Genomic DNA, 27,757 nt, shown 5'->3' on the forward strand with positions numbered 1-27,757 from the left:
TTTATTTTAAAAATATAGCATACTTTACACCAAAATATAGTATACTTTACACATCAAAACTCTGCTACTATTTTCATTAAAATCTGCTGCATTTCAAAATGATGACAATAGAAATAGAAAAATTCTTGAAAGAGACTAATGAATATGGCAACTAATAAAACTAATAAAATTTGTTTTTAATAGCGGTACAATTAAAAAATCTTTCAAAGAACCAGATAGAACGTACCTACTAAAACATTACTAGACTATGACAATTTTATTACACGCTTCAGATCTTATTAATTTTCTATAACAAATCTTGATTTTGTATATCTAAAGCATCCTTAAAAGATCCTTCTATGGCCCGTATCACTTTTCCATGTTAAAACATTATTTTGTAAAATCTGGCACTCGTAAAAGATCCTTCTAAGGCCCTCGTCAGTTTTCCTTATCAAAGCCTTATTTTGTAAAACCGAAGGTATCCCTAAAAGATCCACTTTGGGGCCTAACGTGATAATAATGGGGCATCCTTTTTTAGGATATACTACCTTCAGCTTTATTGGGACCTTATGCTTCATGGCCCTAACAATTTTGTGCTCAGGTTTCCGTTTATATTCTTCATATCACTTGCTAATCAACGCCCCGATTTTTCCACCAAATCCGCGCTCCATCCCCCTGTGAACGGTGTTTTCCGTTGAATCGCGCAAGTTACTCGCCAATGGAACGATTTAACGAGATTGTTCACTCTCCCCCCTCTTCAGTCGACATTATTTCCTGTATTCTTATATCTCATTAAACTCAGTCTTTTTTACCATCAATTGTTGAACGCCGCGACGGAGACAACAGTCCCATTAGCACGCGATTTAAGCTCATGAGACCACGTCGGCCATCGGGTTAAACGAAGGAGCGCCATTTTTACGAGAAATTTACCGCGAATGTCGCATTAGCTACGCAGCTAAGACACCGTGTGTGAATCAAGCGCGCCGAATCGGGCCATGTCGGAAAGATTCTCGTGCAAAAAGTGTTTCATTGAGCGAGTGCAAAAGTCTTGATGGATTTCTCAAAGATGTGAGTTTTATGGCAACGTTTGAGGGCATGTAGATATGCAATATATCAAAAACAATGGAAGACAATGACGATATCGCTTGCCGAAATGAGAACAAATAAGTTTTGATAAAATTACTCAGCTCATTCTTCCATCATGAAATGCGCCAAGACCTTTGCGCTCATCCAATATTCTGCTTACTGCTGAAACAACTCATATTGCAACATCTCGTATTACATTTAGTTGATTCTTAGTTATAAATATAGATTAGTCGACATGATTTTTATGCTCGTTTTGAAATCGCTGATGCTAGCCAATATAAAAGTGGATTTTTGAAAAAACGACGTAATTTACAAATCAATTTCGTGATAATGTTAACAACTGATTTTAACAACAAACTAGTTTAATCTAAACTAATTTTTAATCGATCATAACAATACAAAGAAAAAAATATATTGCCGACTGGCAAGGATAATTACAAGAGACTGAATAAAAGCAGGGTTGGGAAAGTTATTTTGTAAAAATATCTAGTTACAGTTACAGTTTTCTTCACTGAAAAAGTAACTAGTTACAGTTATAAGTTATTGACTTTCAAAAATAACATGTTACAGTTATAGTTATTTAAAAAGTAACGAGTCGTTACTTTTCAGTTACTTTTTTACAATAATTGTGCTGTTATTTTAAATTTCGTAATTGTGTAAATTCCTTTTTATATAAAAGTTATATAAAAAGTTATATAAAAGTTATATAAAAATTTTATATAAAAGTAGTTTGTTAATTATTATATTCCTCATATTCTATATAATTTTTACAAATTAGATTCATTTAAATAGGCAATTTATATTTATTCTTTAAGACTATCAATAATAATAATTATAAGAAAGTGAATGAATTTAATAAATATTAAAAATACTAAAAATAATCTTAACATCAAAAATTAGATTTTTTTACTAAAAATATATTGATATTTTATAAATCTTACAAGCCTTCTGCAATAAGCTGTTAGTCATAAGACGAAAGCAAATTGACCAACAATCGATTATTTCAAAAAATTATCGACTGCGTCGGTTGGTCAATTCGCTTACATCTTATGACTAATGGCTTATTGCAGAAGGCCTCATTAGACCTCGTCTACAACCAGTCAATAGACGTTGTCGTGTGTTGTATGCATGCGCACAAACTTGACTTTTGCCTTGAATTTTATTTGTTGGCTGTCATATATGACAGCTGATACATAAAAATCAAGGTTGTGCGCATGCGAACGGCACATGACAACGTTTCCTGACTAATTGTAGACGAGGTCTTTTTACGTAAGTTCGCGTCGCAGTGTCAGACGACAGAAATCTTTGACGTGACTTACAATACCTCGTAGAAACAAGCCCAGGATATTGATAACGACAGTATATAAATGCTGACGGCAATCATCGGTCGAATAGTGAGATTTCAATTGACAAGCGAATCTACGACAAATCAAGAATCCAAAATGCGCTCTTTGCTTGCCGCAGTTTTGTGCCTTTCCATAGTCGTCTGCATAGTAGCGAACGACTTTGAACTCGGCGAACGCCAGATGGGCGACCACATCGTCATCAATAGGATCATCCCTGGGGTAAATAGTTGTTACTACACCATGACTGAGGAACGTAGATTTCTCACGTCACCGATTTTCCCGAATTGCTTTGTAACCTATACTTCGCAGAAGCAAACTGCGTATTCGGTTTTGAACAAATGCAAGAGGAAGAAATGTATTTCTCGTGTTAATTCATGCGTAGCGAAATTGAAATTCGCCTTTAACGGTCGTATATCGTGATTCATAGCGGGCATTTGGTAACTTTTACGAGAAAGAGCAGTCGTATTAATATTTATTTTTTTATTTACTTATTTATTTGCGCTCCTCTATTTATTTATTTGGAATCGTTCCTTCAATACAATACGTTAATGATCAACATAAAAATGGGTATATATGAATAATATTGCATTATTGCAGAATTTATAGTGCAATTTCTGGTCCTTCATTTGCCAAGAATGGATGTCACAATCAATGTGCCCGCTCAGCAAAACCATCACCTACGTTAAAATTAGTAGTATAATTGCCAAAGAAGTTGGCTTTCGGCTACTCGCAGGTGATGTCGGCGCGACATCCTTAATAGTAGAGGCAAAAGCAATATGGGAAGTATTGTTGTTAAAAGTAAAAGGTTACTGCATAGATCCAAACACAATTATCTCAGAGACACCAACGACAACAACAACAACAACATCGAGCCCGACATCAACAATAGCGGTATCGACAACAACAATAACAACATCAACACCATCATCGATACCGACACCATCGATACCAACAACAGCGGTACCAACAACAACAACAACATCACCATCAACAATACCAGAAACAATAGCACCAAGAACAATGGCACCGAAAATAACACTACCGGGAACAACAACAGCGGGAACAACAATACCGGAAACAACTACAGCGGGAACAATAACACCAGGAACAACAACACTGGGAACAACAACACTGGGAACAACAACACTGGCAACAACAACAACGGGAGCAACAACACCAGGAACAACAACACTGGAAATAACAACACTGGGAACAACAACACCGCCGGGAAGAATACCACCAATACAGCTGCCATTTTTATTCAGGGCAAAGTATGAGGTCAACTATATTCACTGAAAATGAATAGCAAAGAGAGAATAAGCGACGCATTCAATAACTATTGATAAAGACTACCGATAAAGACGACGAAGTTTGGTTTGACAATGACAATGACGGAACACACAGAGAAGCGCTTCTTTAAAGAAATTATTAATTTGGACTTAAGAATACCGTACACACGTTTTAATTTAAGTTCTGAGTGTGTAACAATTGCTTTGTATACATGACTAAATATATGGAAAAAAGAAAAAATAAATATCGTATCATACGAAATGACGTGTTACTCTATTGTGCAATTATCATGGTGGGTATGCAAGAAGAAAAATTGCCAAGAAGAACTGGTCGCTCCCGTGAACAACTGGCCAGTTTTTACTGGCTAGGATTTAGTAGACAATAATTGCTTGGAGACTTCGTACTAAAATCTACATTAATTATATTAAATAGTCATTTCAATATGCCTTATGTAATGCATGATAAAATAATAGGACTAAGAAAAATGACGCGTCTCGTACGTAAATACAATAATTAATGCGCTCCATTGTCATTGTCGTCAAGGATAAGATAAAGATGTGCAAAGGTATGTATTCGTGTGCAAAGAAGAACCGTATAAGAGACAGAGGCAAATAACAAAGACCTACACTCATGTGTTTTCTTAAATTTGCAGTTGAAGTTTTACTTGTATGAATAATATTTTGACCAGCGCAAATTTTGCAGAGAAATGCCCAGTTGTTCTCGTTTCCAAATTTTTACTGTAACTCGAATATTTCTGCATATGCTGGCCATGGCATTTTATAATCCTTCTCCGAAGATTGAGATGTTTTATCCATTGCTTGAATTTTTTTATATAATTGAAACCACGCAGTGTACTTCACGCTGAATGCAGGTTGTGTTAACAAATAAGGACTGGCGACACGCGATGGTAATGTCCAATAGGCATATAACTTTTTTAAAAGAAATACAGATTGCGTGTTTGGAGAGGAGACTGACTATCAGCGCTATTGCGTCATTTTATTCTTGTTTTACATCTAATAAACGATAAAGATCGATGACGCAATAGCGCGTTTTTCAAATGCAGCCAGAATAAGCATGTATGCTTACTGGATATCAAGCATTGCACATCGTGCGTTATCGTGCTGATCTGCCAGACTCTTAAGTTTGAAATATATAAAGTCACTATTAAAGTAACTGTTAAATGAGTTACTAGTTATCAAACAAATGTAATTAAGTTAAGTTACAGTTATAGATGGAAAAAACGGAACGAAGTTAAGTTGTAGTTACAAAAAAAAAATAACTGTAACTGTCATTTCGTTACAAGTAACAAGTTACTTCCCAACCCTGAATAAAAATTGCAGGTTTGTTTCTCAGAGCTGAGAGAGAGAGAGAGAGAGTTGCTTTCGAAGAGTAACATATTACTATTGCTCGTCAGTATTAGCATTACTCAAAGAGCAACGAATATTTTTAATTTGCTCTACCTCCTTTCAGCACACATATTATGCGTGCAAGATGATAATGAAAGCAACGGTCATATTTGTTACCGTTGCTAATGAAAGAGAGAGAGAGAGAGAAAGAGAGAGAGAGAGAGAGAAGAGGCCATTACCAAATTGTTGCTGAGAAATAGTAACTTGTTAACGGTAACGGCGTTACGAGTAACACGTAACTTCGCAACCCTCGCTACTCGCGCGATCAGCTCGAGCCCCAACATATCGTTCGTTACAAATTGGGCTCCCTTTGTATTTTATCCTTGCGTCTTATATATCTCTCCTTCCCTCGTAGCGGCGAACATAACATGGCGGCTTGTTCCCGGTAGGATACAGAGTTCTAGTTGTAACGAAGAGGGGAACTTCCTCGCATCGCGCGAGATAGAACGCAGTAACGCGCACGAGACTCGCATCTTAACGCTCTTCTTCCTCTTCTTCGCTGCCACCGCCGCCGCCGCCGCCGCCGCTTTATTACGAGAAATCATTCGGCGCCGTGGCATCGATACAAACGGCCCGGCGAGAGCGGTCTGTCGACGATCGCGATTCCCGGTACCGAGCGTATAAAGTGCGTTATGCATCGTTATTAAATCATGTTTTACGGCGCCGCTGCGCCGCGTCCTTTGCTCCTTAGAGCCCACCCGCTAGTCTCCGGCCCCACGTCCCCGGGGAACGCGCGACGCGAGTGCGCGCGTACCTCGCTTTTTAGCCAACGGCGTACGTGCGTGCGCGAATGCGCGCCGATCTTAATCTTCATAAACCGGAACGAAGTAATTTCGCGGCGAATCCACCGCCGCGCCGCCGCCGCCGCCGCCGCCGTCGCCTCGTCACGCCTCGTCGCGTCGCGTCGCGGGAGACGTTCTCGCTTTCGTCCCTGAGAAATTTCAGATTAGAACACCGAGATACGTGATAAAAGTAAGCGCTCGCTCGCGCGCGCCTTGCGACGAAATGACGCGACATTCGGCTTCGTTCTGGCAGAATTCGAGAGAGGCACGCCGACACGGAGCGGTTAATTCACGTGGGGGCAGGGATGCCGATTTTAAATTGATTTAATCGAAGATCGATTAATCGGAGCCTAAAAGATCGATTTCAAGTCGATTTTCTGGAACTGAATCGATTCAAGGATCGATCTGTAAATTTTGAAAATCGTCAATACGATTTTTTCAGTTTCTACTAGTAATATAGTTTTTTTTAAATTATTTTTAGTTGTAATATTTGAACTCACTTAATGGCTGCACGATGCACATTATGTTGCCTTTAGGCCGATGTCCCATGGGCGAAAATTTTCCGCGGGACGGGACGCGCGAACCAATCACAGCCACTCCATATAATAGTATATATTATATATATATATGTATATGTATGTAATATTAAACATGATTTCTTATTTAATAACGTTTAAAAATCCTTGATTGATGTTTAATCAAATTAATTAAATCCTTAGCACAAAGATTTAAAGATCTTTTTCTATCTTGTTGTAGCCACACACAACACAACCAAAAGAGTACCATCTGTTTAATTTCTTTAATTCGTATTAAACTTCATATGAATTACACGAGGTCTACTTTAGAGTGTAGAAATTTGACAGATTAGTATACTTTAATGAATTAGTTCACTTTACATGCATACCGATTCAAATCGATTTTCTGAAATCGATTCTTTACAAACTGATTTTTTAAAGATCGATTTTTTTCCTCGTGATCCGAATCGATCTTTAAATCGATCTGATTGAATAAAAATCGGCATCCCTTCGTGGGGGCTTCGCTCTCCCCCCCCTTCCCCCACCATCCCCCACTCTTTATCCATCGTCCGGCCGGCTCTCCGACCTTCTTCGTTCCGCGGATGTTCGCGCGATAAAAGAAAATTCATTGTGCTATTGATTGCGACGACGGCTGTGTGACGCATCTGTAGAATGCGCCGATCACGTGAATCAACTGACGCGCGTGCGGCGCTGGCTTTTTGCCGCAGACGCGTTCATTGACGCTTCTGCTTCTTGTCGTTTGTGAGCGCATCCACACTCGCCGTCGAGGTAATCTCGCTTGACAATGCGCGTGTAACATGCGTTTCTAAATTATGATACGTCGATTATGATACAATAGGTACGTCGGTAGGTCACGTGTGATGCGATACATGAGGGCGCCTCTCACAGAGGGTTTAACAGTAGACTAGAATTCTGAGAATTTTGCTCGACACGTTATCTTTTGAACAGGCGAATTTTCCGAATCGTGCAATAAGCATACAGGGTGACCGGGATCTTTTGGAAACGAGAAGTTGTGAAGATTAATTAGATCAAGCTGAGAAGTAAAGTCAAATACCATTTTGCCAAATACTAACAAAAATCGTGATAGTTATTGAGTTATTAATGACTGAAAATGACCGCATCTGGAAACTTTTTTAATCGATAACTTGAAAATTTGAACGACAGGTTCAAGATTCAAAGTTCAATGTACTCATATCTGCCGCTAGATACAATAGCCGTCATATAATTGTAGATTAGTTCATCCTGAACAAAAAAGTCCTTTACCATTTTGCAAATAAGTACACAAATTTTCAAGTTATTAATTAAAAGGGCCTCTAGAGGTGGTCATTTCCAATCATTAATAACTTAATAACTATTGCGATTTTTGCAAAATGGTACATGACTTTTCTTCTCAGTTTGATCTAATTAATCTTTACAATTCTTCTTTTTCAAAAGATCCCAGACATCCTGTATATACAGGATGTTTAGAAAAAGGATTCAGGGCTTTAAAGGCAGATAGTATTCACACAAGATGGAGGAAAAAGTCCTGATAAACATGTATCGAAAAATTAATATCGTCGAAGTTATGAATAATTATTTACTTTAATTATGCTCTTACAAAGTTTACAGAAAATTTTCTACGTATCCTCCTCCTCTTTCTACACGCGTTTCACACCTTGGTATTATAGAATTGCGAACTTTTTCAAAAATTCCCAACTTTCTAACGCTCTATTTGGCAGGCATTTTATACTTTCCTCTTTTTCTCCTGAACCTTTTTTTTAAACATCCTGTACATATATTTTTATCTCAAAAGGTGACGCGACAAAAGTTAGACGGATAGCGATATGTCATCATGGCTGCCCGTGTAAGTCTACCCACGCGTCTAAGTTTACCCATTTGAAATTTTGAAGTTACACTCACTTTACGCTTCAAGGGGGATGAATGGCGGTAAGTCTTGACACAGATTTTAAGGCTCCTGAGATCTATGAAACTCGGGACTGGGCTGATTAAAATTGATCGCATAGTTGTCGGGACATTAAACTGTTAAGCTTTACGTGTGAAACACCCTATATACTAATGCCATTAACCTGATCGTTGTGGCGCGCACGTGACAAAGTGCGCTCAAAGTATGCGGCAAACGATTGTTCCTTTTCTCCGCGTTTCTCTGCGACGCTTGTCAGAAACAATTGAAAGACCGCGATGAAGGTAAAACTGTAATTATTACGTAATCTTCTTGTGTCACAATTAAAACAAAGATCTATCAGCAGATCTGTCGAAAAACGATCATCGAGTGAATCTTCACAAAAAGGTATAGACTTCTTAAAATTTTTTTAAATATCGCGAGTAGATAATCACGCATAAAAGTAAATATTTAAAAAATATCACACACAAATGATTGTCAATCGTCAATTATTGGGGCGAAGAGCTTCCGCTTCGAAAATTACATACGAAGAAATAAACTTGGTTACATTGCTTTTAATTGATGGGAGTACAATCGTGCGGACAGAACAGTCGTGCGGCGCATTCGCGTGAGTTTTAGAACGCATCCGTCTTGTTCAACGAGAGAACTCTCCCACTGGAAAACGAATTCTCCCGTTGGACAAGACGAATGCGTCCCGAAACCCACACAAAATATAGCAGACGACCTTTATGAAGTCCGCGATTGTGCATCTGCTCTCGCGCGAAACTCCAACTCAAGTCCACTCTTCAGAAACGCGGTTTCGCGCTGCTTTAGCAACGAAAGGATTAACGATAACACAACGACGCCGAGTGACATCCCGGGAACAGATTTGTCCGCGTTTCCGCGTGCACAAGCGAACTCTCCATTACCGTTAATACCCCGATCGTGTCGGCCGCGAATAGAGAAGGAAGGGAGCTTAATTTGACCGTGATTTACGTCGTTCGCGATCGATCCTCGGGAGCCGGGAAGGAATGTCTTGTCGACTGAGAGTCGGCTCGGGCTAACGCGACGCGAGCGACATGACGATCAAGATTCACGATCGATCAAATTGCGGCGCGTCGCTCCTCGCGTAACGTCTCGACGGATGCCGCGCGAGACGAATGCACGCACGCACGCACGCACGCATCGCGTCGCATCGCGTCGACGAGCAGCTCGCGCTTTAGAAACCGATCCGCGAAACGTACACCGGCGTCGCCGTTGGAATGCATCTCCGTCTCGGTGCGCCGAGGTGGGGTTTCTTCCTCTTCCTCTCATCCTTTCGCCCCTCCGAGCCCGAGCCCGAGCCCGACCCGTTTTCTTCTCACCCTTGCCACACAGGCTTGCCGTCGACGCGAGAAACGCGAAATGCACTCGTGCGGCAACGCGAGCTGCCACTCACGTCGCTTGCCGCGTGACAACAAACTTAGCGGCTTATGTATTGGCGAGAAAGCAAAGGCAGCCTTTCATATGCAAAATACTTACGCTCCGCAAGTCTCTACCCCCCTCTCTCTCTCTCTCTCTCTCTTTCTCTCTCTCTCTCTCTCTCGCGCGCGCGCGCACGCAAGCTCGCGGAGCTCGTCTCGTTTTCGTGCCGACGCGGCGCGTCGCGTCGCGCCGCGCGGAAACCCGCCCCGTCTCGTCGCCGCTGAAAAATGATCTCACTGACAATCGATGCGCGCGCCGCGGTTTATCGCGTCGTGGCAGCGAACGGGCGAGCGAACGAGCTAGCGAGCAGCACCGCGTCATTTACGCCCTTCCTTGATCGATCGCTTTGTCTTGATCGATCGATAGCTTTGTCTGGGCGAACGAGTCCCTGAATAAGTATCGTGAGTCAGGGCGCGGACGGAGAAAGAGAGAGACGAAAAGAGAGTACGTTTAAGCGGTGGTTAACGTCGCACCAGAGTAAAAAGAGTCTCCGAAGGCGTCTGGTATTTAAGAAAGTAATCAGCCGACAGCGCGCGCAGGAGAGAGAGAGAGAGAGAGTGAATGATAGAGGGGTGAGGAGAGGGGGTGAGGACGCAGTGAAATATCGAAATCCCGGGCACGCTGATTGCTTCCTCGGGGCACCGCCGCGAGGTGTCGCGGGGGGGGGGGGAGAGTCGGCAAGCACGAGAATCGTGGTGAGCGCGCGGCCGGTTAATTAGAAAATCTTTGAGACGGATAATTCGCGCGGCGTGCCGCCGCTGCACGGTGTGGTGAAGTATAGCGATTCTCGGACATTGAGCCGTTTTTCTTTATATAATATATATACTATGTATAATATATATAATATATATACTGTTAAAATATATTGTTATTATATTATTTATAATATGTTATTAAGTTTATTTTTATTTATTTTTATACATTTTATATTTTTTATGTCTTTTTTAATTTTATTATTGTTTTCTTTTTGTTTTTATATTTTTTTTTGCTTTGTTGAGGCTTCGATGAAAAGACTGTTCTTTTCGTGTGTCACGTGAATGCCTGAGCGCGAAGATGTGTAATATATTGTGCGATTGACTATCGTGCCTCTTAAAATGCGCGTCGCAGCAGTGGCCGATGATTGAAAAAGCATACCAGGCACGAAACAAAAGACAAGCGCTCTATCCCGTTGGAAGTATTAGTGTCTCATACTAATAGTGCGTTCCACTTAGCGCTTCCAACGATCGAGGCGTCATTCTATCGTTGTTTCTTACTAGATATTAAACAAGAATGACGCCGCGATTGTTGCAAGCGTTAAGTGGAACTCAGTATAAATATTTTAGCGAAAATAAAAGCATGCATGAAAATCATACAATTCTTCTCTTTGGAGTTAACTCTAACTTGAAAATATTCTTTCGATATTAATCATCTCTCTTTTAACCCGTTAAAGGCTATGGCTAACTTAGCTGGAATATTACTTAAATGACATATGGAGTCCTCTAATATGATAAAAATAACAAATTCGGCGGAAAAAAAATTGTAAAAATAATTTGTTTATAACAAAATTGTTTAAACAACTTATTTAAAAAAATGATTGTTTTTTACTTAATTTTCAAAGCGAAATCGCTTGGCAGCATCAGATTTTCAAAACAATCATTTTTAAATAAATTGTTTAAACAATTTTGTTATGAACAAATTCTTTTTGCAATTTTCTTCCGCCGAATTTGTTATTTTTATCATACTAGAGGATTCCATATGTTATTTAGATGATATCCCAGCAGAGTTAGCCATGGACTCTAATTTTAAGTTGACATAAAACTTTTTACTTTATATATAGGGTGTCCTAGATCTTTAACACACGGGCTCCATAGTTATTACATATTATATATTTTATATAGTGAATAAGAAAGTTTCTTCATAAATAATTTTCATCCATGACTTATTTTATAATATATAGTGTAGTTCTAAAGTCCTAACGATATGAATAATTTTCTGATTTAGTCAGAAAAAAATCAACACAATAAGTTATAAACAAAATTACAAAAATAAAACAAGAAAAACTTGTTTTTTTTTTAATAGATATATTTTATTTTTGATTCTCATTTTTGTATATTTGTTTTGTCGAATGCTTGAAATTTCTCCTTCTTTCATGATATACATTTGTGCATCTTTAACAATAAATATTTTGTAAAAGCGCACCTGATGTAAACAGATACATGTAGTCTTAGGTATATTGTTTTATAAAATTTTTAGTATGAAACGGTATGTTACAGGAGTTTTGTTATAATCAACAATTTATAATATATTTCAATATACTTTAAATTTCCACCGAAAATTAATAATATATGAAATTGAAAAATAGGTATTTTTTGGAGAAACATATAAGAAAATAATTTGATACAATAACACAAAGCTGATGAAATACATTTTTGAAACTAAACATGATTGTATATGCAACTTGAAATTAACTCGGATGATGCATCTTGCTAGCATCATATTAAGATGTAACAGTTTGAACTGTTGATTTTGCGTTATATACGTATATATTCTGTTAGTTATTATGGAAATTGCGACATGGGAAAAGAAACTATAAGTATCTTACTAAATATCTTTAATGGTAATGTGTTAAAAATCAAACTTTCATTTTTATTCGCTATGTCCCGTGATTTACATTAGTCGTCACACTGTGCGCCGCCGACGAAGATGTCGAAATCGCGAAGCACACGAGCGGTGCGCGACTTTCGTGAATCGAGAAATAAAAGAGAAGGCTCTCCGCCCCTCTCTTCCGCGCTTCGTAGCTTCGCGCTGTGTAATTAACAAGTGGAAAGTACCTGACTGGCAACTAACTAACACTGTGCGAGTGAGAGGCTCGCTGCCGTTGCGGAGGACTTTCGTTTTCGGTGTCTCGTCCATAATGGCGAATTGTTGCCATCAGTTAGTTTCCACATTGCACCAATTCGCAGACCATTAATAGCAGCAAATCAATTTCGATAATAGATTCGTCAATAAATCAACTCTGCTCCAACATAACCCTGCCATGGATATTACAATCGTCTGTTGTACGCGCCGGCTATTCGTCAGTATAACTATAATTGATTATCGTAAATTGTGCCGGGTATAGTGAAATTTATTTTATTCGCGATATCTCACGCGCTTTTTATTCGACATTCGACGCGACGTGATACGGCGATTCGAGCGCAATGCGTTAATATTAATGATTATGCGCGCTCTCCCTCTTGCCAACCTCGCCCGACAGTCTTTAACTCTTCAACGAGCGCGTCTACGGCTGCAAGGTTGTGTATTCAGTGTTTGTTCTTATCTAGATACAGTTATGTAGATGATAATCAAGATAAAGTTCCGATACATCGACGTATCTTCATCTGGACGATATAAATAAAGGTCATCTCTTCATCTGCATTTCAAACACTGAACGGTACTATCTTTGCAAAATTATCTAAGATGACGCATGCAATCGCGAATGATTTAGTCTACATCGCGCGTGCGCTGTGTAAAATATTTCTTTCTACGTCGTACACGTATTTGTATTGATACAAACATGAACCGGACGGCACCGAGATTGCGTCGGGGTCCCCCTGTAATCAAGACAAAGTGCAAAAAGGAATTTACATATTTCATTTTGCCTTGCTCTTCATCTAGTTAATTTCAAAATCGTCTAAGTATATCACTACAGTCAAAGATACATCATATAATATACATTAAAGATATATCTTTTATATTCTTCCTTTTTTGTGATACAGTCTATTATTATTATATTATTATATTATTATTATTATTATATTATTATTATTATTATATTATTATTATTATATTTTCGAGATAAACCAGAGTTGAGAAAGTTACTTTGTGAAAGTATCTAGTTACAGTTACAAAAATTGCTGAACTTCAAAAATAACATGTTACAGTTATAGTTATTTAGAATGTAACGAGTCGTTACTTTTCAGTTACTTTTTTACAATAATTGTGCTATTATTTTAAATTTTGTAATTGTATAAATTTTTTCAGTTTTGTACAAAAGTAGTTTGTTGATTATTATATATATTCCTCATATTGTATATAATTTTCACAAATTAGATTCATTAATTTAAATAAGCAATTCATATTTATTCTTTAAGACTATTAATAACAACTGGACAGAGAAATGCCCAGTTGTTCTCGTTTTCAAGTTTTTGCTGTAACTCGAATATTTTTGCATATGCTAGCCATGGCATTTTACAATCATTCTCCGAAGATTGAGATGTTTGATCCATTTTGCTTAAATTTTTTGTGTAACTGAAACCACACAGCGCACTTCACGCTGCATGCGGGTTATGTTAACAAATAAAGACTGGCGACGCGCGACGGAAATGTCCAATAGGCGTACAATTTTTTTGAAAGAAATATAGGTCGCGTTCGGAGAGGAGACTATCAGCGCTATTGCGTCATTTTATCCTTGTTTTACATCTAATGAATGATAAAGATAGATGACGCAATAGCGCGTTTTCCAAATGCAGCTAAAATAACTTATAAAATAACTTATTGGAAAATGTTTGAAATATATAGAGTAACTATTAAAATAACTATTAAATTAGTTATTTGTTATCAAACAAATGTAACTAAGTTAAGTTACAAATGGAAAAAAGGGACGAAGTTAAGTTATAGTTACCAAAAAGTAACTTCGTTACAAGTAACGAGTTACTTTCCAAACCTGAGGTAAACTATAACGACCGAAACATTGTGGTCTGCAACGATGTGGACTGGACGCTTAAAATAAAATGAAATACACGCTCGCCTCAATTGAAAGATTAAAAGTCACGTGGAGTATCTGTGCCGTTCGGCTTGTCAACGTGTCGAAATTTAGCGGTCTCGGTACCGTCATCGTTCGTTCCTCCGCTCTCTCCCCCTCTCTCTCGGTCTCAACACACCTTGTCATTTTCTAGTCGGATCAATGAAGCACGTTTGAGGCGTTCCGTATGACAAGGGCGAGCCCGCCATTCATCACAGACATTGCCGATATACATTTCACGTCTCCGTTCATCCCTGTAATCTTCAGCGAGAAAGTCTCCGGAATAAAAGTCACCCATCGGAACAACTCCAAATTTGGCAAAGTCCCGTGATTTTATATTTATGTATCTCAGCGGCGGGTCCGCCTCTCACAAACTTTAAACGCTAATATCCTTTTATGAGAAATGACGGCCTCGACCTCGTTGGGACGAAACGCCACGATTGATATACTTTTAATTCTACAGCACCGTGTCGGCTTCCACTCGACCCTAGCGAGATTATGGTTTTTTAAAACGCCATAGGCAGGGGGAGGGGGGAAGGCGGGCGGGAATTACAGCTCGGAGCGTGGTCGCACGTAGACGAGCGTATCGCTCAAGCCCCGTCGTATCAATTAACGCGACTGTCGAGAGCGACATGTACCGAGAACCATGAGAACGGTGCGACGAGACAGAGATATCCTCTGAGATAGATTCGCGCGTCGCTCGCACATCCGCCACAAAGCCAAGGCGAGCTCTCACGTGCATCTTCCGGCGCGGAGAGATGAAAAAGGGCACGGGGAAATCAATAAGATCACGCGAGGGCGGCGCGATCTGCAGAAATCCGCGGCATCCAAGCCGAGAGAGAGAGAGAGAGAGAGAGAGAGAGAGAGAGAGGAGGGGGAGAGAGAGAGTGAGCGAATGAAACGCGCATTAATCTACCGTACGATACTATTCCCTGCCCCCTCTCCTCCCGCCGCTCCGGCAACGTCGGGAATGCCGAGGCGGCGCACGAATTTCACGGAAACACGAGCGCTCCTCTTACGAGGCCCCCTTAGCCTGATTATAATTCTGGAGGCAAATACGTCTGTGGCTTATTAATGGGAGGCAATCTTTCTTAAGGTGCTTCGTTCATCGGCAGGAAATTTCTATAATTATTTTCGTCCCGGGCTCGGAGAGCTCATTAGGTCGGCCGAGCCGGAGCGGCGCTTCCTTTCCCTCCCTCCCTTCCCCGTCGCTCCCGATCGTTCCTCTTCGCCTCCATCATTCTCGCTCACTCTCTTTCTCTCTCTCCCTCTCTCTTCTCCGTTCTGCCTTCTCGACCGTCCCTTTCCACACACACAGCCGTCCTTTTTTCTCCTTGCCTTCACCTGCACCATCATCTCGCCTTTCTAACCACGCACGGGCCTTCGTCGTCCACTGTCCGTTTCTTTTTCCGTCCCTTTTTCTCATCTGCCTTTTTTCTCGCCCCTCCTGACCGCTCTGTCCCGCGGCCCCCTCGCGGCTTCGCGTATATCCGTTTCTCCGTCTCGAGCTATTGTTCCAAGAGCGCGGCGTCGTTCACGAAAGGAGGGAGGAAGAGAGAGAGAGAGAGAGAGAGAGAGAGAGAGAGAGAGAGAGGGGGGGGAGAGAAGAGGGTGCAACGGTCCACAGTGTATCAAAACATCTGGGTCGTATATCTGCAATGCTCATCTCCCACGTCCGACACTACGGTAATTATCGTTCGGCACCTGTTAGAAGTCGGTGCACCAACTCGCGACTGCAAACCTTTGTATCGCTTGGGGACACGCAGGCTCGGGAGAGACGCAGGCGAGAGATGATCGCGCGACGCACCGAAAGGCACTTAGCCGCTTCGTACCTCTGTGAAGTTGGCCCCACCTTTTCAAAATTTGAAAAAAATGAGCAGAGTTCTGATTGCCCCCCAAAGAGTTCTCTATCAATAAAAAAAAGAGTTCCGTTGATTAAAGTGGTCAAAACACGAAATAAAGTTATGGGGGGGCTAACTTCACAATTGCATACATTTTAAAAGGCCGTAACTTTTTTAACTTAAACTTTAGCGCTTTGATGCTTAAAGAAAATCGATAGAACTCTTCGGGGGGCTACCAGAACTCTCAAGAAATTGACCGATTTCGAAAAAAATTTTTCTCTTAGAAAATTCGTCATCTGCGATACTTTGGTAGCCCCCCCGAGGAGTTCTATCGATTTTCTTTAAGCATCAAAGCGCTTTAAGGTAAAAAAGTTATGGCCTTTTAATTACACAATTGTGAAGTTGGCTCCCCCATAACTTTATTTCGTGTTTTCACCACTTTAATCAATGGAACTCTTTTTTTTATTGATAGAGGACTCTAGAACTCTTTGGGGGGCAATCAGAACTCTGCTCATTTTTTTCAAATTTTGAAAAGGTGGGGCCAACTTCACAGAGGTCCGCTTCGTCGCTCGGAACCGGTAAGCGACGCATGGCGAGATTTGTGTAGGTACGATATAAAGCGCGTCGCTCGACATGCGATTGATCTGAAGACAGCGATTCTGTGTTTTTTAGGGAAGGGGGCGATGATATCACTCCTCCCCCTAAACCTCAGGAAAAATTCTTGTGCCATTTTACGAACAACAGCGTAATATTTCGAGTTATTTATTGGTTAAACAAGATTCCGGCGAATGACCACGTGCGATAACCGCCCTGGTGTCTTTTAGTTAATGACGATAAATTTGTTACGGTTGTTGGCAAAATGGACATTTTTGTGCGGTTTGATGCAACCTACAAGCATAGAAATCGCAATCAGAGGTCCTCTGCTCGTGATCATCCGCCAATTTTCTTTAATTATATACACGATGTATAAAAGGTACTGGGACGGCGAAATATCTCGAAAACTAAACATTTTAGGGAAAAATGTCTCAGACAAAAGTTGTGCGGTTTCAAGGAGGACATGAAACGACTATATCGCTTTGTTCACAGACGGTGCCATTTTCGAGATATTTACTGATCATTACTTTTCTTAAATGGAAATCATGGAAACCTCAATTTTTTATTACACCGTCTTTTTCTACCAATTAATTTGAATAACTTTTGTCTGAAAAATTTTTTTATTTACCTAATGTTTTTTGAGATATTTAAGGAAACTTGATAACTTTTTCAATATTTAACTCATGATATCTCGCTAACTATCTGTTGGAAGAAAAGTGGTACTAGATTTTTTTATTCTACTTGGTCTCAAGAATATAATTGTTACAATAACGCCCTGACTAATTTGATGATTTTGAAATTTCCAAAAGTCTATAAGTTAACAAAAGTCAGGGCGTTATTATAACAACATATTCTTGAGATTAAATAGAGCAGAAAAGTCTAGTACCATTTTTTCTTCCGACAAATAGTTAGCGAGATATCGTGAGTTAAATATTGAAAAAGTTATCAAGTTTTTCTTAAACATCTCAAAAAATATTAAATAAAAAAATATTTCAGACAAAATTTGTTCAAATTAATTGGTAGAAAAAGAGGGTGTAATAAAAAATTGGGATTTCCATTTAAGAAAAATTTATTTAAGAAAAATAATGATCAGTGAATATCTCGAAAGTGACGCCATCTGTAAACAAAATGATATAGTCGTTTCATGTCCTCCTTGAAACCGTACAACTTTTGTCTGAAATATTTTTCTCTAAAATACCTAGTTTTCGAGATATTTCGTCGTCCCGGTTATTTTTTATACACCCTGTATATGTGCAAAAACAAATCCGAAGAAGAGGGTGAATAAGAAATATTAATCAACAAAGAACGCAGCAAGGTGTAAATAATAATTTGTTCAAAGCAACATTTTGCAATAAATAAATCGCATGTCGACGCGCAGCTCTTGTCGGCGCACGTTTACGTGTAGCTGCAGAACTCTCATTGGCTGAGAGAATAAGGGAACAAACTATAGAAAATGGAATTCAATCATTTCAGGTACGGTCTTACTTTACGCCCTATGCTCCTGAAAAAAACAATTTACTCCGACGTCTTACAGCCTTGATCCACTACTCCTGCTGCCATTGTAGACGACGCTTAAGATTATTTGTCTTCATCTCTGACGCGTTTCTTCTTTATACACCAACGCAAACGTACATTATTTCATCTTTGACGACAATGACAACAGGCCACATTAATTTATTGTATTTATGCATAAGACGCATCATTTTTTTTAGTTCCATTATTTTATCATCATTACATAAGGCACATCGAAATAACCGTTTATATATGAGAGTAGTCCCAGAAGTACCTGACCTGACGTATAGATAGCGGTTGCTGTTTGAAAAGAATAACTTTAAGTAGAAAGTACCAACCTTATAAAGCTTAAGTTTGAAGTTTGACGACGCTACGTTGTTTGGCAGCCATCAATAGTGAACGCTCTCAGTGAATTTGTAAACATGGAAAAAATTGGTCATCGTTATGTGATACAATACTTTCATTTGAAAGGCCTCAGTCCAACCAATATCAAAGCGGAGCTAGATTCTACTCTCGGGGAGTCTGCTCCTTCGTTTACAACAGTAAAATATTGGGTGGTAGAGTTTAAACGAGGCCGTACGTGCTGCCAAGACGAACATCGCAGTGGTCGACCAAATGAGGTGACCACGCCAGAAATGGTGAAGAAAATCCACAAAATGGTATAGGATGACCGTCGACTGAAAGCGCGCGAGTTAGCAGACATGGTAGGCATTTCAAAAAGTGCTGTACATCGCATATTGACTGAAAATTTGGACATGAGAAAGCTGTGTGCAAGATGAGTGCCGCGATTGGAACAAAAACAGCGTCGTGAGGATGTTTCAATCGAGTGTTTGGCGAAGTTTCGCAGCAATAAAGCCGAGTTTTTGCATCGATTCATAACCATGGACGAAACGTGGGTCCATCACTTCACACCTGAGGCGAAAGAACAGTCAAAACAATGGACCAAGGTGGTTTGATGGCTATTTTGAGGAGCTCGACGATTCCCACTATAAACAGGGTATCGAAGCTATCGAACATCGCTGGGAAAAGTGTATTGAGTTAAAAGGAGACTATGTAGAGAAATAAAGATATTTATTCCCAAATTTGTTGTGTTTTCTTTGTTAGGTCAGGTACTTCTGGGACTACCCTCGTAATTAATGTGGATCTTAATACAAAATCTCCGAGCAATTGCTGTCTACTAAATCCTAATTAATAAAAACTGGCCAATTTATCGCGATAGTGAGCAGTTTTTCTTAGCAATTTTTCTACTCGCACTCCCAGCATCATAATTATACAATCGAGTCGTTTCGTATGATGCGTCTAATTTTTTTTCCATATATCTAGTCACGTATACATAGCAATCATTACACACTCAGAACTTAAATTAAAACGTGTGTCTAAAGTTCAAATTAATAATTTTTCTAAAGAAGATTTTTCTTCTCTCTCTATTCCGTCATTATCATTGTCAAGCCAGATTTCGTTGTCGTTATCGGCAGTGCTTTCGTTGCCATTGAATGTGTCGCTTATTCTTTCTCTACTGCTCATTTTCATCGGGTGTAGTTGACGTTGTTCTTTGCTATGTCGTAGCTCGCTATGTCGTTGTCTACTTTCGCGTTGCTTTCCGTTGCTGTCAGTGCTTCTGAGGTAATTGTGTTTGATATGCAGTAACCTTCTGCATTTAACAATAATCCTACGCCTTTTTCTTTTCCTGATACCATCACTTTTATGATTTGTGTGCCCACATCGCCTTCGAGCAGTTGAAAACCAACTTCTTTGCCATTTATACTGCTAATCTTAATGTAGGTGAAGGTTTCATTGTCCGGACACCTCATGCCGATTCTGGCTTTGATAACCAGAAAAGGGACTCCAGGCTGCAATAAATATGCAACATTATTCTTATATATCCATTCTTATGTTGATCATTAACGTATTGTACTAAAGGAACGATACCAAATAAATAAAGAGGTAGTGCAAATAAATAAATAGATAAATAATAAATAAATAAATATTAATTAATACGACTATTCTTTCTCATAAAAGTTACTAAACGCTCACTGTAATCACGATATACGAGCGTTAAAGGCGAATCTCGATTTCACGCCAAGCATAAATTAACATGAAAAACATATTTCTTCCCCTTGTATTTGTTCAAAATCGAATGGGCAGTTTGCTTCTGCGAAGTAAAGATTACAGAGCAATTCGGGAGCATTCTTTATCATCTGTTCTTAGCATTTTTAAGCTGTTATTTAGCATTCATATGCAAAATCTGAATACACAGGTGCAAAGAATATGAAATATACTACAACTTTCATATAAACTATTTTTACATATGCCTCGTACTTTAAAAAATATACGCTAAAAATGAAAATGGTTTTTTTTCGAACGATGGCTTCACCTTCTCAGACTGGAATTCTGCACAGACAAAAAATAGCTTTACATTACGGGTGAACTACTTTACTTCCATACAAAATTTCAGAATTTTTTGGATTTCCGCGTTCCTTAACCTTCCTTGTCAATCATGATATAAAAACGACCATTTACTTTAACGATGTTCCTCCTGTTGATGACGCGGTAGTCGCCCGGCTGGCGTTTACCGAGTTCAAAATCGTTTGCTAGTGTGCAAACGGCTATGGAAAGGCACAAAACTGCTATGAGTAAAAAGCGCATCTTGGATTCTTAGTTTGTCGTGGATTCACTTGTCAACGAATATCTCACTGCTCGACCGCTGTCACTATTTATATACTGTCGTTATCAATGCCATGGGCTTGTTTCTATGAGGTATCATATCATGTTAGCTCAAATGTTTCTGTCGCCTGACGCTGCGACAATATCTTACGTTAGATCATTTGTCTCTGTCTCTGACGTGCTACTTCTTTGTATGAATATACACCTTTATCGTATCCTTGACGACAATGAAAATGTGGCGCATTAATTATTGTATTTACGTACGAAACGCGTCATTTCTTTAACACTTTGAGGTATAGTGGTAACTCGTATACAGGTTGCGTGAAAAATTCGCGGAGCGAAACTGAAATAAAGAATACCAAATTCTAAAAATGATTTCATTCTTCAATATAGTCTCCATTAACTTCAATACACTTGGCCCAATGGCTCTCCAATAATTTTATTCCATCGCGGAAATGTATTTCTGGAAGGTCTGCGAAATATGCCTTTACGGCTGCTATAGCTTCTTCATTTGACAAAAAATGCCACGGAGGAATTGTTTCAGGTTTCGGAACAGATAGAAGTCGCTGGGTGCCAAATCTGGCGAATACAGTGGATGATCAAGCAATTTGTACTTCAATTCATTGAATTTAGACATTGACAAAACACTTGTGTGAGCAGGTGCGTTGTCTTGGTGAAAAATAATTTGTTTGTGCTGCAAACCAGGTCTTTTCTCACGAATTTTTGTGTCCAATTGATCCAAAAGGTTACAATAATATTCAGAGTTAATTGTTTTACCTTTTTCGAGATAGTCAATTAACAAAATCCCTTTAGCATCCCAAAAAACTGATGCCAAAAGCTTTTCTGCCGATCTTTCATGCTTTGTTTGCTTTGCAGCTGAACATCCAGCTTCAGTCCACTGTAAATGTTCCTGTTTCAATTTAGGATTATGGTGATAGATCAAAGTCTCATCCATAGTTATAAAATGACGCACAAAATCGGTTTTATTCTTCTTAAAACGATCCAAATGACGCTGAGAAATTTGCTTCCGAGCGAGTTTTTGTTGAATTGTTAACGTATGCGGCACCACTTTTTCAAACACCTTTTTCATTTGTAATTCTTTATGCAAAATATGCCGTACCCGTTCATCTGAAATGCCTATGGTATGAACAATTTCACGCGTAGTCACACTTGGATCTTCAAAAACAATAACATATATTTGCTCAATGATTTCTGGTGTTGATGCGCTTTCTGGACGTCCATTGCGTGGATCATCTTCAATGCTTGTACGACCACGTTGAAACTCAAGTGCCCATTTACAAACCATTGTTTTTGAAGAAGCAGATTCCCCTAACACATTTACCATCTCGGAATGAATTACCATTGCCTTTAAACCTTTTTTAACAAAGAACTCAATCACTGCACGCTGTTTCAAATTTTCCATTACAAACAAATATACTGACACGTCAACTTCAATTGGCTTGTAAACACAGAAAGAATTGACAGATGGAAATGAAACCTAACCTAGGTTCATGTGAAGAGTGATTCTATATAACCGACTACAATTTATAATTCTACCGTTTATTTATAGATGCCGCTCCGCGAACTTTTCACGCAACCTGTATTTACCACCTATTTATTCTCACATTTTTATGAAGTATTTCATATTTGAGGGATTCTTGTCGGGTTCTTTGCGTTTTTTAACTTCTTATATGATATGGGAACATACATGAAAGGTTGAAAAGTGTTTTGCATAAGTTGTCCATTTATTATAAATAAACAAAGTGTGAAAAATACACATCTTTACAGAAAAAAATCATTTTCCACAAACTACGAATGAATTTCTTGCTCAAGATCAAGATTTGGGGGTTTTTGGGTCGCTGATTACGAATCTGAGGTCCAAATTCCAAAATTAATTTTCCGAGATGGCGGATTCAAGATGGCGGATCATAGAATTTTTATTAAATTAGCTAAAATTATACTCTAGTTAGTTTTTGTGGTCGCTGATTACGAATCTGAGGTTCACATTCTAAAATTCATTTTCCAAGATGGCGGATCATAAAATTTTTATATGATTAGCTGAAATTGTACTTTAGTTAGCTTTCAAGGTCGCTGATTACGAATCACCGATGTCACCGAAATTATCGCGATTTTTCATTTTGCATTTTTACATCCGCCATCTTGAATTTAGAAAATCTGATAACGGATTTGTCATCATCGACCCCAGAAACCCCCGTATATAAATTTTCATGTGATTCAGATTTTCTGAAAAATACGTGCCTCAAAGGGTTAATCCCATTATTTTACCATTCATTGCATAAGGTATATCGAAATGACCGCTTGAATGACCGTTATAGTGTTATAGTTATATAGTGTTGATGTATAACTATTAAAAATTACATTTAGTATGGCGAAAGGATCAACATAACCTAAAATATTATTCAGTACAGTAAAAAATGATAACAGATAAGGTGCATATCCGACATTGCATTCTTTACGAATTCCAACAAGGAAAAAATGCTGCAAGAATATGCGAATATCGATTTGTTCTTTTTTCGATGAAGGTGTTGTATCGTGTGATGTGTGTGAATGTTGATTTTACGATTTAAAAGCAGCGATTTCAGTCGGAGTGATAAAAAACAGAGGTCTGGAGGACCTCAGAACAAGTGTGGCAACAATGATTTAGGACATGTATGTATGTATGTATAGAGGGCAGGAGCCATAAAGTCCCAGGCGTCACTGCGGCCTACAGGGTCTATTATGACAGCCCTAACAGTTTTTAGTGTAAGTTTATACTTTTGAAGGAACTTATTACCCGCTTTGGGTATAGTTTCCTAATCTGCTCAACTGAGGTAGCCGCATGGTCAAGGTACATGAACTTTCTACGACAGGCAGCAGCATAGTCACATAGGACGTGCTCCGCCGTCTCCTCCATTAAGTTTTAAAGACGGCAAGTATTGTTAGTCTCTTTCCCTATTCCATGTAAGTGGTACCTTAATCTGCAATGACCCGTATAAAGGCTAGTTAGAATGGCTAATTCTATTCTCTCCAGGGAGAGTATTATCTTGGCGATGATTTGGGGCAATTGCTCGCTGAGAATTCAGCACAAACGCAAAAAGAGCTTGCAGAGCAGTTAGAAGTAACGCAACAAACTATTTCACACAATGGGTTCCGCATGAACTCACTGAAATCAACAAAAATCAACGAGTAGCAGTATGTCTTTCTTTTCTCAATGAGCAACGTAGAAATTCTTTCTTGTGGAAAATTGTTACGGGCGATGAAAAGTGAATACTCTATGACAATCCGAAACACAGAAAGTCATGGGTAAATCCCGGCGAACCATCAATATCGCGGTCGCAAAGCCAAAATACTTCGGAATGAAGATTCTGCTCTGCATTTGGTGGGATATGAAGGACGTGATTTATCATAAGCTATTGAAACCGAATGAAACAATTACTGCAGACCACCACCAACACCAATTAATCCATTTGAGTCAAGAATTACAACGAAAACGTACGTATAGTGGCAAAGGAGGACGTTCTATGAAATTGTTGCATAATAACGCTAGACCACATATTGCTTCTACGACAAAAGACATAATGAGTCTTGGCTAGGCGTCGCTCCTACCGATTACCACTTGTTCCGGTCGGTGCAATATGTCTTGTCCGATATACACTTGAAATCAGTGGATGAGATCCGAAAATGACTCAACGACTTTATTGTGTCCAAAGACACTACATTTTCCGAGACGGAATTCATCAGCTGCCTGAAAGATAGCTTAAAGTTGTAGAAAACAATGGCGAATATTTTGATTGACAGAAAGTGATGGCAAATTTCGGCCACTTTTTGGATCTCGAATTTCAAACTTGTTTTCATGGCAAATAGTACTATTAAATGAAATATTAATCCCAGTAAAATTTTAAGATGAGCATAGGCACGGTTCCAAAGATACAAGGCAGTGAAAATGATGATTTCCAGTCAGGGTGTATTGCATAAGGAAGAATGCGTGGCTGAAGTTCACGTAATATTGAGGATATTTTCTGTCAAATGGATCATCTACGATTCATTGTTCAGAGACTGAACAGTCAACTATTCACCGCTATTTCATTTATGGAGGGGAGATACTTTATAAAACACCTGAAAATACGTTCGCTGACCAAGTCTTTGAAGGAATTTAATTACCGAAGAAATACTCAAATTGAAAGATAGAAATACTCAATCCTGAAATATGCAATGTATCTATCACGATTCACAAAACAACCCTGCATAGTGGCAAGAGGACTCACATTAAAAAAGTACCCCAATCTGTGAGAGGCAAGAGGACTCACATTAAAAAAGCATCCCAATCTGTGAGAGGCAAGGGGACTCACATTGAAAAAGCACTCCAATCTGTGAGAGGCAAGAGAACTCACATTGAAAAAGCACCCCAATATATAAGAGGCAAGGTGACGCTTACAATCATTTATCGGCATTCTTTTTTAAAAGATAACTCAAAAATTTATATGCCGCATAGGAGCGCCGTCGTTGATTAAATCAAACTGAACAGAAAGGTCATTTTACAAAAAAATGCATATTTTATATTTTTAGTTATGAATTGATCGAGTTGATTAAAGGCCACTGGTGCATTAACCGTCAATTTTTATTAACTAACAGCTCAAAATATTACGTGGTTGTTTGCAAAATATGGTAGAGGAATTTCTTCTTCCGTTTGATCCAATCCACACGTACGAAAAATGCATATGTTATTTCGTCGGACATCCTGTATAATTAATTAAATATATAAGGTACTTGAAAATTCTTGGCGCAACTGTCGTGCGCAAGTAGAGCGGATGAAGTTGAATAGAAAAGTCACGTACCATTTTTCTTTCATCTGCATTTTCTCTACCAAGGACGATGAAGAGAAAACGACCGAAACGTACGATTCAAAAAGATAAAATAATAAGTACATAATTAATTAAAATTTGGCCGATCCGAGGGCCGAGCGGCGAACAACGAACCGAGAAATATTCCAATTAGCCTAGAAGAATTGTGTCGTGTAATTTTGTCCGTTAAACAAAATTGCCGATCGTCCTGTTGGTCAACCGCCGTCACTCGGCATAAGAGGAAATTCTATGGAAGAACAACATTATGAGCGAAACGAACTGTAAATTTTGATTCTTCACGCGACAATAGCCTAACCGGGATGCGTTCTCTGTCTCGTTCCGCGCGATTTCCACCAGATAGCCCTCCCCCCCCCGCACGAAGCGCTTTTGAAATCGAAGCGAAATAATTCGGCGAGAACACACAGTGAATCTGAAAACAGTGCTCTTAATTAATTATTAATTAATCAATTCTTTACACGCGCGCAACACAACCGGTTATATTCAACCAATTCGGTTATATTCAATTTGCGGCCGGGCGTACCTTCGCTCCGCTGATTACGAATTTTCGCTCGTATTCCGCGCGCCACCGAAATGCACGCAGGCCGATGTTTTATTATGCGCCGTGAAATAATAATCAGTGCGTCGCGTGGAAAATAATTATGCGGACAGTGACACGCATACATACACACACACCCAGGGGGCGCACGTAAAAATTGGCAGTTTAATTAATTAGCTCTTTACGCAACCGGATTATTACCAGGCTCGCAACGAAATGACAGCTTGGGGCCCTACGCGGCTTGATTACGGACACTCGATATCCATCATTCCGATAATCCGATAAAATCCCGAGTAAAAGTCGCGTATTTATCTCTCTCTCCCCCCTTCTCTCTCTCTCTCTCTCTCTCTCTTCCCCTTTCTCTCGCCGCCTCTCGCTCTCTTTCACGTGCCCACACACGTATTTAACTAGCGCGCCGCTACTTTAATCCACACGGATCTCTGGCGTGTACGCTCCGTAAAAATCCGCCGGTACGAAATGAATGCAGAGTGGTTATAACGGGGACGTATTACGACATGGACATTGCCTTAATGTCTTTCAAATGAGTGGGATTTTCAGCCGCAATCGTCGCATCCATCGCTCGGTGAGAACGAGCGAGCGAACCTCTAACGATGCTCGGGTTATAACTACCGCCGAACGCAAAACGGCAGTTCATTTCGTAGGATCCGAGCGCGCGCGCGCGCGTGAGAGAGAGAGAGAGAGAGAGAGAGAGGAGAGGCAGATAAGAGATAATGCGATCTAAATAATCGGGTGTCGCGCGCCTAACTTTGGCCCACATTCACACGACAGCTCCAATTCCGGTTAGCTCGCAGTCTCGCGAGAATTCGAATCAACAGCGCATACCAAGCTCGACGTGCCTACCTGCCAGCCTGCCTGCGTGCGTGCGTGCGTGCGTGCGTGCGTGCGTGCGTGCGTGCGTGCGTGCGTATGTGCGTGATGCGCGTGCGCGCGCGCGTTTCGCGCGTTTGATTACAAATTCGAGTCATCCTTCGTCCTTTCAATCAACGCCAGGCGTTTCGACGTCTTTAGACCGCGACCTCGGTCGCGTCATTATATAGCCTTGGTATGTGAATTACACGCGCGCGACGCCGGATTACGTACGTACGTCGTACGTGCGTGCTGTCGGAAATTCGATCGAGCGCATTTCACATTCGTCGCCGCGAAGCGTGCTCGGATACGGACGGATATTCGTAAACTCGCGTGTTTTGCGCCGCGCGCG

General features: G+C 39.7%; 2 protein-coding genes across 2 annotated transcripts in view; one reads left to right on the forward strand and one right to left on the reverse strand.

Annotated features, from left to right (window-relative positions):
- LOC105185458 (uncharacterized) overlaps positions 1–27,757 on the forward strand; it is a 93,617-nt gene that overhangs the window by 18,961 nt on the left and 46,899 nt on the right. The window lies entirely within an intron of this gene.
- On the reverse strand, positions 19,571–21,147 carry LOC105185396 (uncharacterized). Its single transcript, XM_011144899.2, has 2 exons — positions 20,998–21,147; positions 19,571–20,327 (listed from the first exon to the last, which is right to left on the reverse strand). Exons 1-2 carry the CDS (start codon positions 21,121–21,123, stop codon positions 20,004–20,006), a joined length of 450 nt encoding a protein of 149 aa, XP_011143201.1. The 5' UTR covers positions 21,124–21,147; the 3' UTR covers positions 19,571–20,003.

Source organism: Harpegnathos saltator, unplaced genomic scaffold (assembly GCF_003227715.2).
Source record: "Harpegnathos saltator strain DR-91 unplaced genomic scaffold, Hsal_v8.6 scaffold91, whole genome shotgun sequence".
NCBI classification, from domain to species: domain Eukaryota; kingdom Metazoa; phylum Arthropoda; class Insecta; order Hymenoptera; family Formicidae; genus Harpegnathos; species Harpegnathos saltator.